The sequence below is a fragment of the Lepidochelys kempii genome, chromosome 6 (assembly GCF_965140285.1).
Source record: "Lepidochelys kempii isolate rLepKem1 chromosome 6, rLepKem1.hap1, whole genome shotgun sequence".
Taxonomy (NCBI): domain Eukaryota; kingdom Metazoa; phylum Chordata; order Testudines; family Cheloniidae; genus Lepidochelys; species Lepidochelys kempii.
In genome coordinates, this window is record NC_136385.1 from 90,998,482 (window position 1) to 91,012,027 (window position 13,546).

At 50.5% G+C, this 13,546-nt stretch overlaps 1 protein-coding gene across 1 annotated transcript; it reads right to left on the bottom strand.

The window, feature by feature from the left end:
• Positions 1 to 9,876: 9,876 nt before the first annotated feature.
• On the bottom strand, positions 9,877 to 11,805 carry LOC140913203 (uncharacterized). The gene is made up of 2 exons (XM_073349177.2): positions 11,078 to 11,805; positions 9,877 to 10,502 (listed from the first exon to the last, which is right to left on the bottom strand). Exons 1-2 carry the CDS (start codon positions 11,592 to 11,594, stop codon positions 9,982 to 9,984), a joined length of 1,038 nt encoding a protein of 345 aa, XP_073205278.1. The 5' UTR covers positions 11,595 to 11,805; the 3' UTR covers positions 9,877 to 9,981.
• Positions 11,806 to 13,546: the final 1,741 nt, after the last annotated feature.

The following is a 13,546-nucleotide window of genomic DNA, read 5'->3' on the forward strand; positions in this document are numbered from 1 at the left end:
AGCCTGGGGAGATCAAAGCACTCACCCCATGGAATGGCACCAAAAGGCAGTTTGTCTTGGGTTGATCAGAAGGAACGAGAGCAGCACCTCAAAGCCCCAACTGTGCAGAGGTCACATCTAGGGGCTTCCAGTGGGTGGGGGTACAGTGCTGTCACTTTGGCTCAGTCCCTTCTCAGCCCCAATTTAATGTCCCTTTCATCTCCTCCGTGGGCAGGACAAGAGGCATTGACATGACCCTACATTTCTTAATTCCTCCACATCTGCTTTCCTAAATGCTAATGGTGTAGTGCACTCCTCGAGACTTACCATGCAGCATCTAAGGGCTCCAGGGGCATGGCTGCAAACAGCCCTATTATTCTCAGTCAGTCCTCGCCTCCCACCTCTAGCTCAGCTCTCTCCTTTCTGGTTATGAAGGTGGCTGTGGAATGTATGAGCATCACTGCCAGTGCCTGGCTGGCTAAATTTGTCACCCAATGGTGTATCGGGAGTTAAAATCCACTCAAGAGTGCAGGATCTTGTGGCACTGTGGGAGATGGTCTGGGAAGCATGCTTTCTTCTCTCCAGTCCTCTGCGGCTGCAGCTTTTGTCTACAGTTAGGTCTCCCTTCTTTTATTCCTTGCATCCTAGCTCATGTGTGTCAAACAGGAGCTGGTTAGCAACACAAGCACCTCCCACCTGTCACTTGATGACACTGGAGCATGGCTGTCATTCCTTCCAACAGAGGCCACTAATACTTATACACACACCATTGTGTTGCATTGTCTTCCCAGGAGCTCATCTGCCAATCCATATTCTACATCTCACTCTCTCCCTGGGACTGGACTCTGCTCCTCCCCAGAACAGTGCAGACCTTGGGGATCCAGACCCAGCAGGAGAGCATGCCAACACAAGGAATCTGATGGAGGTCCACTTCATTCAGTGTCTGAGTTCCAACTGATCAGCATTGTGTAACACGAGACTGTGCATAACAATAAAACAGGTTCCAACTAGCCCTTGCCCAAGCCTCTTAAAGGTACAGTTCCCCACAGAGGACACAAGCTCAGGCATTTCCCTCCTCCACACCCCAGTTCCCAGATTTCCAGGACAGGGCCTGCCAGGGGTTGGGGACATTGGAATAAATTGACTCACTTTAGCATACATCTTCTTGCAGCAGCAGAGTTGGAGTTGATGGTGATTCAGAGCTGGTGAGAAACAGCAGGGAGCAGATCTCAGACATAGGATCTCTTCCCAAACCCCACAGCCACTGGAGGTGTCAGAATCACACCCATATAGAATGCCACTTACCACCGAGGATGCTGGCCAAACCTAGCTCTGTGCTCCATCCATTAGAGTGATAGGGCCCTCCCAACCAAATGTACCCATGGACATCACTGTGCTGCCCTAGCAACCAGGGCAAAGAGCCTTCAGGGGGCGCTCTGACCCCAAATTAGAGCAGGGTGCTTTGGAGCTGTGGATTTTTCTGTCCTGCTCATTCCAGTCCTCAATCTTCCTACAAACCAAATCTGTGTTGATCTTAACTGTTATTGGCATGCAAACACCTAATGTGCTTTACGCTCCCAGCAAATCTCTCCTACACTGCATGGTTGGGAAGGCACCAGGCTCTGAGCTCATATGCGGTTTGATGACCCCGCTGGCTTTGGAGCTGCTGCTAGAGTTATTACTGCACACCTGTTCTTCAGAAGAGAATTCACAGACAGGGCTCGCACATCTGGTTTGTAAAACAGATGTTTGGAAGTTTATCACAATGTTTTCAAACAGTCTGGACATGGCAGCGAATTAGTCTCAGTTCTGTAGTGGAGGAAGCAGCAGGGCTGGAAGGATGGTCAGTGCCCTTCTTACGCCCCACAGCAAGCTGGGCTGGGCTTCACACACAGGGAACCCCCAGAGACGAGATGGCCTGTCCAAGTCACTTCCTGACACCAATCCCGCTCCACCCCGTCAGTGAGGCTCTTTCAGCAAAGTGGGGTCTCCCAGGCCCCCAGCTCCAGAAGGATTCACTGATAGGAGAAGCCACATCCAGAAGAGCTGATTCAGCAGCACCACTTCTAGCAAAACAACTGTGGGAAATGAAATGGGTGAGGACTGTAAACAAATCCGCCATGCGGGCTGTGTTCGAGGAGATGGGCCTGGTCTGCCTGATCACTTACATGCAGCATTCAACCTCCACAGAGCCGTGGTCTGGGCTCCGACTCCCAGTAACCTATTACCAGAGACAGTGCCAAGCTGGAGCTAAGGGTTGTTGGCTCTGATAGGAATTGCATCTAATTATTCTCGTTACTACAGGATTGCAAGGCACACCTGCTCCGGTTTCCTTCTCAAACAGGAAACTTTAATTCAGTGTTGAAACTTCAATGAGATTTGAGAGCAAGACACAGTGTGGCACCCTGGAGCTCTCTCCGGCAGCACAGCCCCTCCCCTTTCAGTAGTAGCTCAGAAGTCACAACATGTGCAGTCACACCCGCGCTAATCAGACACAGGTGCAAGCTAGAACACCAGTTGTAACACTACTGGATTTCCTCTCTTCCCAGGCATGTCTAGCTATAGAAACAGCTGATAGCTGATGTTTTAATTACCATACACATGACAAACTCAAAGACCACAAGTTGCCAGGACCCACAGCATACTGTGTATCTACAGGCTACTGATTTGTACCCTTCCCCTAGTGCCTTTGGCTAGCCCCAAGGTGTGCACCGTAGCATACTCATTCACCCGCCCCATACACGGGGTAACTAGAAACACAGTGTCACTGTAACAGGGCGTACATGACCTTCATACCAGGTCTGAGAACATGGCAAGTGCAGTGAGGATGGAGACTCTGGAAGTCCAGCTCTTCATTCACAGCTATAGCAATGCCAGCCTGGCTCCTATCTATTCCCTGCCAGAAGCAGCTACTGCACACATCAGAAATCACTCCTTATCCATCCCCCACCCCACCCCACCTCACTTCATCCTGACTGGATAGAGGCAATTTCTCCTCTCACCCTCTCCCTTCTCTGCTCACTCAGGAGGTGAAGATAATGTCCGGAGACTGCAGCACTGTGCACACCAGGGGATTAGCCTTGGAAATAATCTAGAATTGCCGCCCCATTTCTCTATAACCCATCGGACTATAAATGGGTCCCCCCATATTTACTTTGAGACGCTCCAGAGATGCATATTTGGCCTTGTTTTTAAATGCATCTTCGAGATCTGGGCTCTAGCTCCCACTCTGCCATGGGTACTGTGCAATACTAAGTACATCACGGCCACCTCGGGGCTTCAGCTTGCCAATAATTCCAAACTTCCTCACTGGAGAGTTGAGGGGATTAACTTGTTTGTAAAGCGCTTTGAGATCCTCTAAAGGACGGTGTTGGAGAAGCTGAGACCTGAAGGTCATGGGCCAAATAAAAGTTTCAACAAGCCCAGCACTCAGCAACCTGCAGCAACAGTAAAAGGTGCATGCACATCACTCCGGTGGCCTGTGCCTGACACCAGTTCCTCATTCCTTACGGGATCTGCTTTAGGGTCGCGGTGCTAATCTTTAAAGCTCCCCATGGGTTGACCCCAGCTCTCACAGAGCTGCCTCACTGTGTGAGACTTATCTTAAGTGCTGTGATCACTGAGGGAAGCTGACAGAACTCAGGGGAAACACACACAGGAGCAGGGGTGAGGAAGTTGATCCTCATCTGAGAGTCAAGTGATGAGAACTCTTGCACTGGCGATCTGGTAAGCCTGCCTCCCAGGACATGGTGGACATTCACCTCTTTGCACAGGTCTCCCCACCATACAGACAAGCAGGGTTCCTGGCCACCCTCTCTCTCATGCAAACCCTTTCCAGAAACTCACTTCTGCCACCATTCGTACAAGAAAAGAGCTTTACACGTTAAAGAAACTGATAATGAAAAATAAGCCGGAGTCACTCCACACTGTAGGTCTCCCAGTGGGTCCCGTCTTCTAGGTCTCTCCTTTAGGTTCTGACGGCTTCCAGGCAGGAACTGGCTTCTGCGTTATGTATGCTGGGTAGTACTAGGCACGGTCAGCACAACACAAATAAGCACAGAATGGACTGTGGCGGACCTTCCCTGAGGAAACCAATGAGCAAGAGGCGCTCCACTTAAGGGAATGCCAAAGTCAGAGGTGCAACAAAGGGCCTGGGCCAAGCCGAGCTGCTCTTTTCTAAATAGCACCTCTGGCACCTAGATCCCATGGAGATGGAGGGTGGCCTCCTGGTAAGGCACTGGACACCTGGGTTCAAACGCCTCCTCTCTGTGCCTCAGGTCCCTGTTTACAGAATAGCAATAACATCACTTCTTTTCTCCTCCCCAGTGTCTACACAATCCAAGAGGCCTTGGGATCTTCATTGGCACCTCTAGGCACTACCATAACACAGCCTATAGTAAAGGAGAGGTGTGTTACAGAGGAGGACAATTGTGCTACTGTGCACATAGGTCCCACATGCCTTGCTGCTAGTTGCTTAGGAGAAATGAAGATGTTGAGCTGCACGTTACACTGGGCCGGTATGTGTTTGCTTAATGGATATGGTTGGGCCAAGTTTGCTACAGGTGCAGTGAACTGGACTAGACTTAGCACAGGAGCTTCCACGGGGCCTGGAGAATCTGCAGAGAAGTTAGTATTGGTTCAGACAGAGTGGGTGGAACAGGAGACAACCCTAAAAAAGGGAACTGGGTTTCAGATACAAAGGAAAGAAGGGACTTTCAAGGCATCATTCTGATCTGCTCCTATCCAGCAAGTTTGCTTCTCCCTTGGGCAGAGGCACAATCTGACTGATCCTGGGCAGCTTATTCTTGCCAATGGGGGAGGGGATGTGGCTTTGTGCTACTTGATAAATTGAGCTGGGTCCTCTTTGCTTGCTGGTCACTGGGTCTTTTGTCTCTTCACTCTCACTGAGGGTGAAGCTGACCCACCCTCCCATCCATCAATCTCTGAGGCAGGGTCAGGCCCCCTGCTCCCTACAGGCAGAGCTTTGTTTAAGGGCTGAATCAAAACTTCCTACCCAGGGAAAGCATATCTTGGAGGGGACAAAGGTCAAGTGTGTCCTTCCCAAAGCTGAGGACTCACGCACTGTGCACTGTACCACTTAACAGGGCAGAGATTTCTGAGCCTCTCCTGGGGCTGAGAATGCAGGAAAGGCACTTCCCTTACAGAGATAGGGGAGCTGCCACCACGGGCTACAGGAGAGAAACGGGGAGTGGTGTCAGGGGAGAGAGACAGACAGCATTACCCTTACCCTGAAGCAGGGGCAAGGCAAGAGAGAAGGGAAACCCTTCCAAAGGTGAGAATGATTAGACAGTGGAACATCTCTCCCCACCACCAGGTTGTAGGGTTCCAGCCATGGAGACAGCCACAATTTAAAAAAGAAACAAAAAAACAAACAACCTACACGAGGGATATTGTCTAAAACCAACCAATTCAGCTCCACCACCACTTTACCTAAGGGCCTAACTCCATTAAGGCTATTTGCAGTGCTGTAGCTTTAAGACTTCCTTTGAGCAGGTCTGATTAATGCAGTGCTCCTGCTGGCTTAGAACGGCACTCCAATGCTCCCAAGGGTGCTCACACTCTACAGAGCTGCAAGAGCATCAGCTCTGGCCATTGATATGAGAGCACGCTCACATGGGGAGTGTGGGATTAGGAAGTCCCTGCCAGCCTTTCTATCAGATTCGTTTCATGACACCCCTTTTCATTCTTCCAACCCAAGCCAGGTGAGATGCATTAGTTAGACCACAAAGCAAATGCCACCATGACATAAATGCCCCCACATATCTCATGAAGCCACCATCATCACAGCCACTGGGGCACCAACTTCAGAAGCAAAATGCTCAGGGTCTCCAAGAACAGTGTTCTTACCAGGATAGGGAAGAGGGTTCCCAGGGGTATCTTCAAAGGGTCCTCAAATCATTGACTTCAATGGAACTCAGAGGCTCCAAATTAGACATGTGCTTGTTTGCAGGATTAAGGCCTAAAACTGTAATTTTTCTAAGGCCAGGAGCATTTTTTCCTAAGTGTCTGTACAGCCCCCTAGCAGGTTGGCCAGTACTTCAATATTTATATACTGCAATTAGTAATAATCAGGCAGTGTAGAAGTTCCCAGAATCCAGTCAGAGACCCAGTCCTGGTCCCAAAGAGCTAACAGTCCCGCTCAGACAATCCCTGGGAACACAGATCAGATGCAAAATTAGCAACAAGTTACCTACTGTCAATAGCAATATTTTCCTGAGGCGTCATGCAGTTAACTTTACTAGATACATCCCTGGGCCAGGGCTGGAATGTGGCAGCTCTTTGAAGGGGCAAATTTTACCCCCACCAATGCCCACAGCACAGAGGGTCCTGCCTGCCTGCCTGGAAACCCATGCAGCTTCCTGAGAGGAGGCCAGAACCCTTTGCAGGGATGGATATGCCCTCTGAGCCCTGGAGCCCAGGGCTCATCCTGTCATGCTGGTGCTGGAGTTGTGTATTGGAGCAGGGCAGGGCTGGTGGATCCCTGACTGCACAGTTCCACTGGCCTTTCCCCACAGAGGTGGAGAGGGCACAACCAGAGCAAAGCTTCGCACCTGTATGCTCCCCTAGCAGTCTCCCTTTCCCTCAGGCTTTACCTTGATCCTATGCTCCGTCCAGACTGCAGGCATGAAACCATGCCAAGCAGTGGGAACTGTGCAGAGATATTCTCCCCTCCCCCCACAAGTCACATTCCATTCATGGAGGTGTCCACACTCACCAAACCCTTTTGGGCAGAGCTGGGACTCACCCTGGAGACCCCTGCTCCAGCTGCCAGCCCTCCTCCATTTCATCCTTTGACTTTCATTAGCTCCCTCTACGTCTGAGGCCATCTGCAGCAGCCTGGGATTGTTCCAGCTGCACGACGACGGGGAGCAGGGAGGGCAGCGACTGGACAGTGAGCTCCAGGGAGTTGGTGCCAGACACTCCAGGTCCTTTCATGCCTCTCTCCTTCTAGAGTCAAGGCCAAAGGGCAGGGCAGTCCCTGCAGCTGAAGCGGAGGTCGTTCCATCTCCTATTGTCCTTTCCTGGGGCCAGTGTCAGAGGACAAGCTGCTCGAATAAAGCCTGGTGAACCTGCAGCCAGGAAGGCTGGATACAGCCATCAGTGTCCTTCCAAGTCAGACAGGTTTCATTCCCACGTGACTACCCTCTGCCAGAGATTTCTGACATCCTACAAACTGCTTAATGCTCATGGAGCAGGCTACCCCCACTCACAGACTTCAGGAAGAAGGGGGGGGCAAGCCCGCACTGTAACAGGCTCCTGCGCCCCAATGGACCTGAGAGCAGGCAGGGAGCTGAATGCAGTAATGGTTGAAAGCGTTTTGAAAGCCTCAGAAGGAAGACACTAGAGACACAGAGTATGTCTACACTATGAAATTAGGTCGAATTTATAGAAGTCGGTTTTGTAGAAAGCGTTTTTATACAGTTGACTGTTTGTGTCCCCACACAAATGCTCTAAGTCCATGTAGTCGGCGGAGTGTGCGCACAGTACCGAGGCAACCGTCGACTTCCGGAGCATTGCACTGTGGGTAGCTATCCCACAGTTCCCGCAGTCTCCGCCACCCATTTGAATTCTGGGTAGAAATCCCAGTGCCTGATGTGGCTAAAACATTGTCCTGGGTGGTTCTGGGTACATATCGTCAGGCCCCCCTTCCTTCCCTCCCTCCCTCCGTGAAAGCAAGGGTAGACAATCGTTTTGCGCCTTTTTTCTTGTTACCCGTGCAGACGCCATACCACGGCAAGCATGGAGCCCGCTCAGCTAACCGTCACCGTATGTCTGCTGGGTGCTGGCAGACGTGGTACTGCATTGCTACACAGCAGCAGTTTATTGCCTTTTGGCAGCAGACAGTGCAGTATGACTGGTAGCGGTCATCGACGTAGTCCTGGGTGCTCTTTTAACTGGGCGCCTGGGCAAACATGGGAGTGACTCAGCCAGGTCATTTCCCTTTTAAGTTTCGTCTCATGGCGATTGAGTCCTAACAGCAGTGCACTGTCGTTTAATCTGCAGCTAGCAGAAGACGATGGCTAGTAGTCATACTGCACAGTCTTCTGCCAAGCACCCAGGAGATAACGATGGCTAGTGGTCGTACTGCACAGTCTGCTGCCAGCAAGATGTATAAAGATAGATGAAGTGGCTCAAAACAAGAAATAGACCAGATTTGTTTTGTATTCATTTTTTCCTCCCTCCCTCCGTGAAATCAATGGCCAGCTAAACCCAGTTTTGAGTTCTATCCTTGAGGTTTTGAGTTCTATCCTTGAGGGGGCCATTCAGTTTCTTGCAAAGCCACCCCCTTTGTTGATTTTAATTCCCTGTAAGCCAACCCTGTAAGCCATGTCATCAGTCGCCCCTCCCTCCGTCAGGGCAACGGAAGACAATCGTTCCGCGCCTTTTTTCTGTGCAGACGCCATACCACAGCAAGCATGGAGCCTGCTCAGATCGCTTTGGCAATCAGGAGCATATTAAACACCACACGCATTATCCAGCAGTATATGCAGCACCAGAAGCTGGCAAAGCGAAATTGGGTGAGTAGGCGACGTCAGCGCGGTGACGAGAGTGATGAGGACATGGACACAGACTTTTCTCAAAGCACAGGCCCTGGCAATGTGGGCATCATGGTGCTAATGGGGCAGGCTCATGCGGTGGAACGCCAATTCTGTGCCCGGGAAACAAGCACAGACTGGTGGGTCCGCATAGTGTTGCAGGTCTAGGACGATTCCCAGTGGCTGTGAAACTTTCACATGCATAAGGGCACTTTCATGGAACTTTGTGACTTGCTTTCCCCTGCCCTGAGGCACAAGAATACCAAGATGAGAGCAGCCCTCACAGTTGAGAAGCGAGTGGCAATAGCCCTGTGGAAGCTTGCAACACCAGACATCTACCGGTCAGTCAGGAATCAATTTGGAGTGGGCAAATCTACTGTGCGGGCTGCTGTGATGCAAGTAGCCAACTCAATCACTGAGCTGTTGTTATCAAGGGTAGTGACTCTGGGAAATGTGCAGCTCATAGTGGATGGTTTTGCTGCAATGGGATTCCCTAACTGTGGTGGGGCCATAGGCGGAACCCATATCCCTATCTTGGCACCAGAGCACCAAGCCGGCGAGTACATAAACCGCAAAGGGTACTTTTCAATAGTGCTGCAAGCACTGGTGGATCACAAGGGACGTTTCACCAACATCAACGTGGGATGGCCGGGAAAGGTACATGACGCTCGCATCTTCAGGAACTCTGGTCTGTTTCAAAAGCTGCAGGAAGGGACTTTATTCCCAGACCAGAAAATAACCATTGGGAATGTTGAAATGCCTATAGTTATCCTTGGGGACCCAGCCTACCCCTTAATGCCATGGCTCATGAAGCCAAACACAGGCAGCCTGGACAGTAGTCAGGAGCTGTTCAACTACACGCTGAGCAAGTGCAGAATGGTGGTAGAATGTGCATTTGGACATTTAAAAGCACGCTGGCGCAGTTTACTGACTCCATTAGACCTCAGCAAAACCAATATTCCCACTGTTATTACTGCTTGCTGTGCGCTCCACAATATCTGTAAGAGTAAGGGGGAGACATTTATGGCAGGGTGGGAGGTTGAGGCAAATCGCCTGGCTGCTGGTTATGCACAGCCAGACACCTGGGCGGTTAAAAGAGCACAGGAGGGTGCGGTGTGCATCAGAGAAGCTTTGAAAACCAGTTTCATGACTGGCCAGGCTACAGTGTGAAAGTTCTGTTTGTTTCTCCTTGATAAACCCCCCGCCCCTCGTTCACTCTACTTCCCTGTAAGCTAACCACCCTCCCCTCTTCCCTTAGATCACTGCTTGCAGAGGCAATAAAGTCATTGTTGCTTCACATTCATGCATTCTTTATTCATTCATCACACAAATAGGGGGATAACTACCAAGGTAGCCCAGGAGGGGTGGTGGAGGAGAGAAGCACCAGGCAGGGTGGTGGAGGAGGGAAGGACAAGGCCACACAACAATTTAAAGGTTTAAAACTTTAAAACTTATTGAATGCCAGCCTTCTATTGCTTGGGCAATCCTCTGGGGTGGAGTGGCTGGGTGGCCGGAGGCCCCCCCACCGTGTTCTTGGGCGTCTGCGTGAGGAGGCTATGGAACTTGGGGAGGAGGGCAGTTGGTTACACAGGGACTGTAGCGGCGGTCTGTGCTCCTGCTGCCTTTCCTGCAGCTCAACCATACGCTGGAGAATATTAGTTTGATCCTCCAGCAGCCTCAGCATTGAATCCTGCCTCCTCTCATCACGCTGCCGCCACCTTTCAGCTTCAGCCCTCTCTTCAGCCCACCACTTACTCTCTTCAGCCCGCCACCTCTCCTCCCGGTCATTTTGTGCTTTCCTGCACTCTGACATCATCTGCCTCCATGCATTTGTCTGTGCTCTGTCAGTGTGGGAGGACAGCATGAGCTCAGAGAACATTTCATCACGAGTGCATTTTTTTCGCCTTCTAATCTTCGCTAGCCTCTGGGAAGGAGAAGATCCTGTGATCCTTGAAACACATGCAGCTGGTGGAGAAAAAAAAAGGGATAGTGGTATTTAAAAAGACACATTTTATAGAACAATGGGTACACTCTTTCATGGTAAACCTTGCTATTAACATTACATACACAGCACATGTGCTTTCATTCCAACGTCGCATTTTGCCTCCCCCCAGCACATGGCTAGCCCCTCCCCCCCATGGCTAACAGTGGGGAACATTTCTGTTCAGCCACAGGCAAACAGCCCAGCAGGAACGGGCACCTCTGAATGTCCCCTTAAGAAAAGCACCCTGTTTCAACCAGGTGACCATGAATGATATCACTCTCCTGAAGATAACAAAGAGAGATAAAGAACGGATGTTGTTTGAATGCCAGCAAACATACACTGCAATGCTTTGTTCCCCAATGATTCCCGAGTTCGTGCTACTGGCCTGGAGTGGTAAAGTGTCCTACCATGGTTGATGGAATAAGCCTGCCCTCCCCAGAAACCTTTTGCAAAGGCTTTGGGAGTATATCCAGAAGAGCCACGAATGCCAGGGCAAATTAATCATTAAACATGCTTGCTTTTAAACCATGTATAGTATTTTAAAAGGTACACTCACCAGAGGTCCCTTCTCCACCTAGTGGGTCTGGGAGGCAGCCTTGGGTGGGTTTCGGGGGTACTGTCTCCAGGTCCAGGGTGAGAAACAGTTCCTGGCTGTTGGGAAAACCAGTTTCTCCACTTGCTTGCTGTGAGCTATCTACAACCTCATCATCATCATCTTCCTCATCCCCAAAACCTGCTTCCATGTTGCCTCCGTCTCCATTGAAGGAGTTAAACAACACGGCTGGGGTAGTGGTGGCTGAAAACCCTAAAATGGCATGCAGCTCATTATAGAAGCGGCATATTTTGGGCTCTGACCCAGAGTGGCTGTTTGCCTCTCTGGTTTTCTGGTAGGCTTGCCTCTGCTCCTTAAGTTTCACGCGGCACTGCTTCGGGTCCCTGTTATGGCCTCTGTCCTTCATGCCCTGGAGATTTTGACAAATGTTTTGGCATTTTGAAAACTGGAACACAGTTCTGATAGCACGGATTCCTCTCCCCATACAGCGATCAGATCCTGTACCTCCCGTTCGGTCCATGCTGGAGCTCTTTTGCAATTCTGGGACTCCATCATGGTCACCTCTGTTGATGAGCTCTGCATGGTCACCTACAGCTTGCCACGCTGGCCAAACAGGAAATTGAAATTCAAAAATTCGCGGGCCTTTTCCTGTCTACCTGGCCAGTGCATCTGAGTTGAGAGTGCTTCCAGAGTGGTCACAATGGAGTACTCTGGGATAACTCCCAGAGGCCAATACCGTCTAATTGTGTCCACAGTACCCCAAATTCGACTCAGCAAGGCCAATTTTGGCGCTAATTCCCTTGTCAGGGGTGGAGTAAGAAAATTGATTTTAAGAGCCCTTTAAGTCGAAAAAAAGGGCTTCGTCATGTGGACGGGTTCAGGGTTAAATCGATTTAACACTGCTAAATTCGACCTCAACTCCTAGTGTAGACCAGGGCTTAGTCCCTCTTGTGACTCCAGAATTAATTCCTTTCCAAGGAGAAAAATATAGGGCTGAGAATCCTTATTGGGCCAAGCTCAGCCCTGCTGTAAATGGATGCATCTCTACTGGACTTCATTGGGAGTTGTGGCCCTTATGTTGGGGCTGGATCTGGTTCAATTTGACCTAGGAGGTCTGAGCTAAGTGCTGAGAGTGCCTCTGGTGCCATTAGTGACCTGGCTGGAATGACATCATGGTGACATCACACTTCATAAGACCAGGGGACAGCCATGAGATGGGGCTGGTGTCCAATGAGTGTCACTACAGGCCTGGGGGAACCACTGAGGGAAGTGATGCCACCATTTAGATTTTGTCAATAAAGAAAGGGCTTCCCATTGGCTCCAGCCTCTGCTTTCCCCAGGAGGTGGCCAGCATGACCCTTGCCCCTTGTGCTTGTGCTGCAAAGAATTTTAGGAGGACAGTGCCTCATCGTGGCTCCCCTCAATGCCCACTCTAGCTGAGTGTGGCTCCGTTTCAGTTGGTGAACTTGCATTTTCACCAGGCCTACATTTGGTCCAAGGAACAGAGTCCAAAGGAACATACTATATGAATCCCATATGTTACTACTGAGTTGGGTAGAAGCGAACTACAAGATAAACAAAAAATAATAAAGGCAGTGGGCAAAGCCCCAGCACTACAGGGGGAGAGAGAGAGCAATTCCTGCACCATCTATAGAGGAGTGCAAGGATATTACAGACAAGAGGGACTTTAACTACTCAGGCATCTGCTGGGAAACATACAAATAAACAGACTGTCAAGGTGGTCCCTCAGTTATGCAGAGGGCAACTCCATGACCCGGTGGTGAGACATGACCTAATGCACAACTCTGGGCACCCAGAAAGGTCAGCAAAACAATTAGCAGATGGGCTAGATTTATTTCGGAGAATGGTTGAAGAATGCTCTCAGTATGTCCTGGTTAAGCAATGCCTCAGGGAGCAGCCTACTAACCCTTGGATGGCGTGAACACCCAGGGGAAGGGATGTGATTAGATCCAACAGCAAATGAAGAGGGCAAACACCAGAAAACTCTGCTGGTGAGCGCTACTGGATTTTGGGAATCATCTCCTCCCTTGAGCCATTTAAAAGCACAAGTACATGTACTGCAGGGCACCATCTTGCCCTGGCCCCCGGGAATGGACTAACGACCTACATGGTCTTGTCCATCTCACTGCCTTTGATTTACATGCAGCATGGGCTCCTCCATCAACCTGTCGCCATTTGAGCTAGAAATGCCCATTTTCACATTTTTGCAGTCCTGTTCCCTGGGAGGAGGGGCCTCAAGGCATTCTGTCCTTGAGGCATGGAGAGGAATACAGAAGTGGAGGGGGAGCACTGACAAGACAATGGAAGGAGTAGGGGGACAGGTCCCTTCTCTGAGGACAGAGCAGCTTTAACCTCTTGGAAACCCATTGTATTGGGAAGCTGCCTGTCTACCAGGGATGTTGCTGGAAACAATCCACCCCTGAGAGGCTGGCAGAGGAATGCAGGGACCCC

Excerpts from the sequence above, each read along its gene's own strand:
- LOC140913203 (XM_073349177.2), bottom strand. The coding sequence starts at position 11,594 with ATGGACCGAACGGGAGGTACAGGATCTGATCGCTGTATGGGGAGAGGA. Across the intron at positions 10,503-11,077 it reads AGGTGGAGAAGGGACCTCTG|CTGCATGTGTTTCAAGGATC; the intron begins GTGAGTGTACCT and ends TTTCTCCACCAG.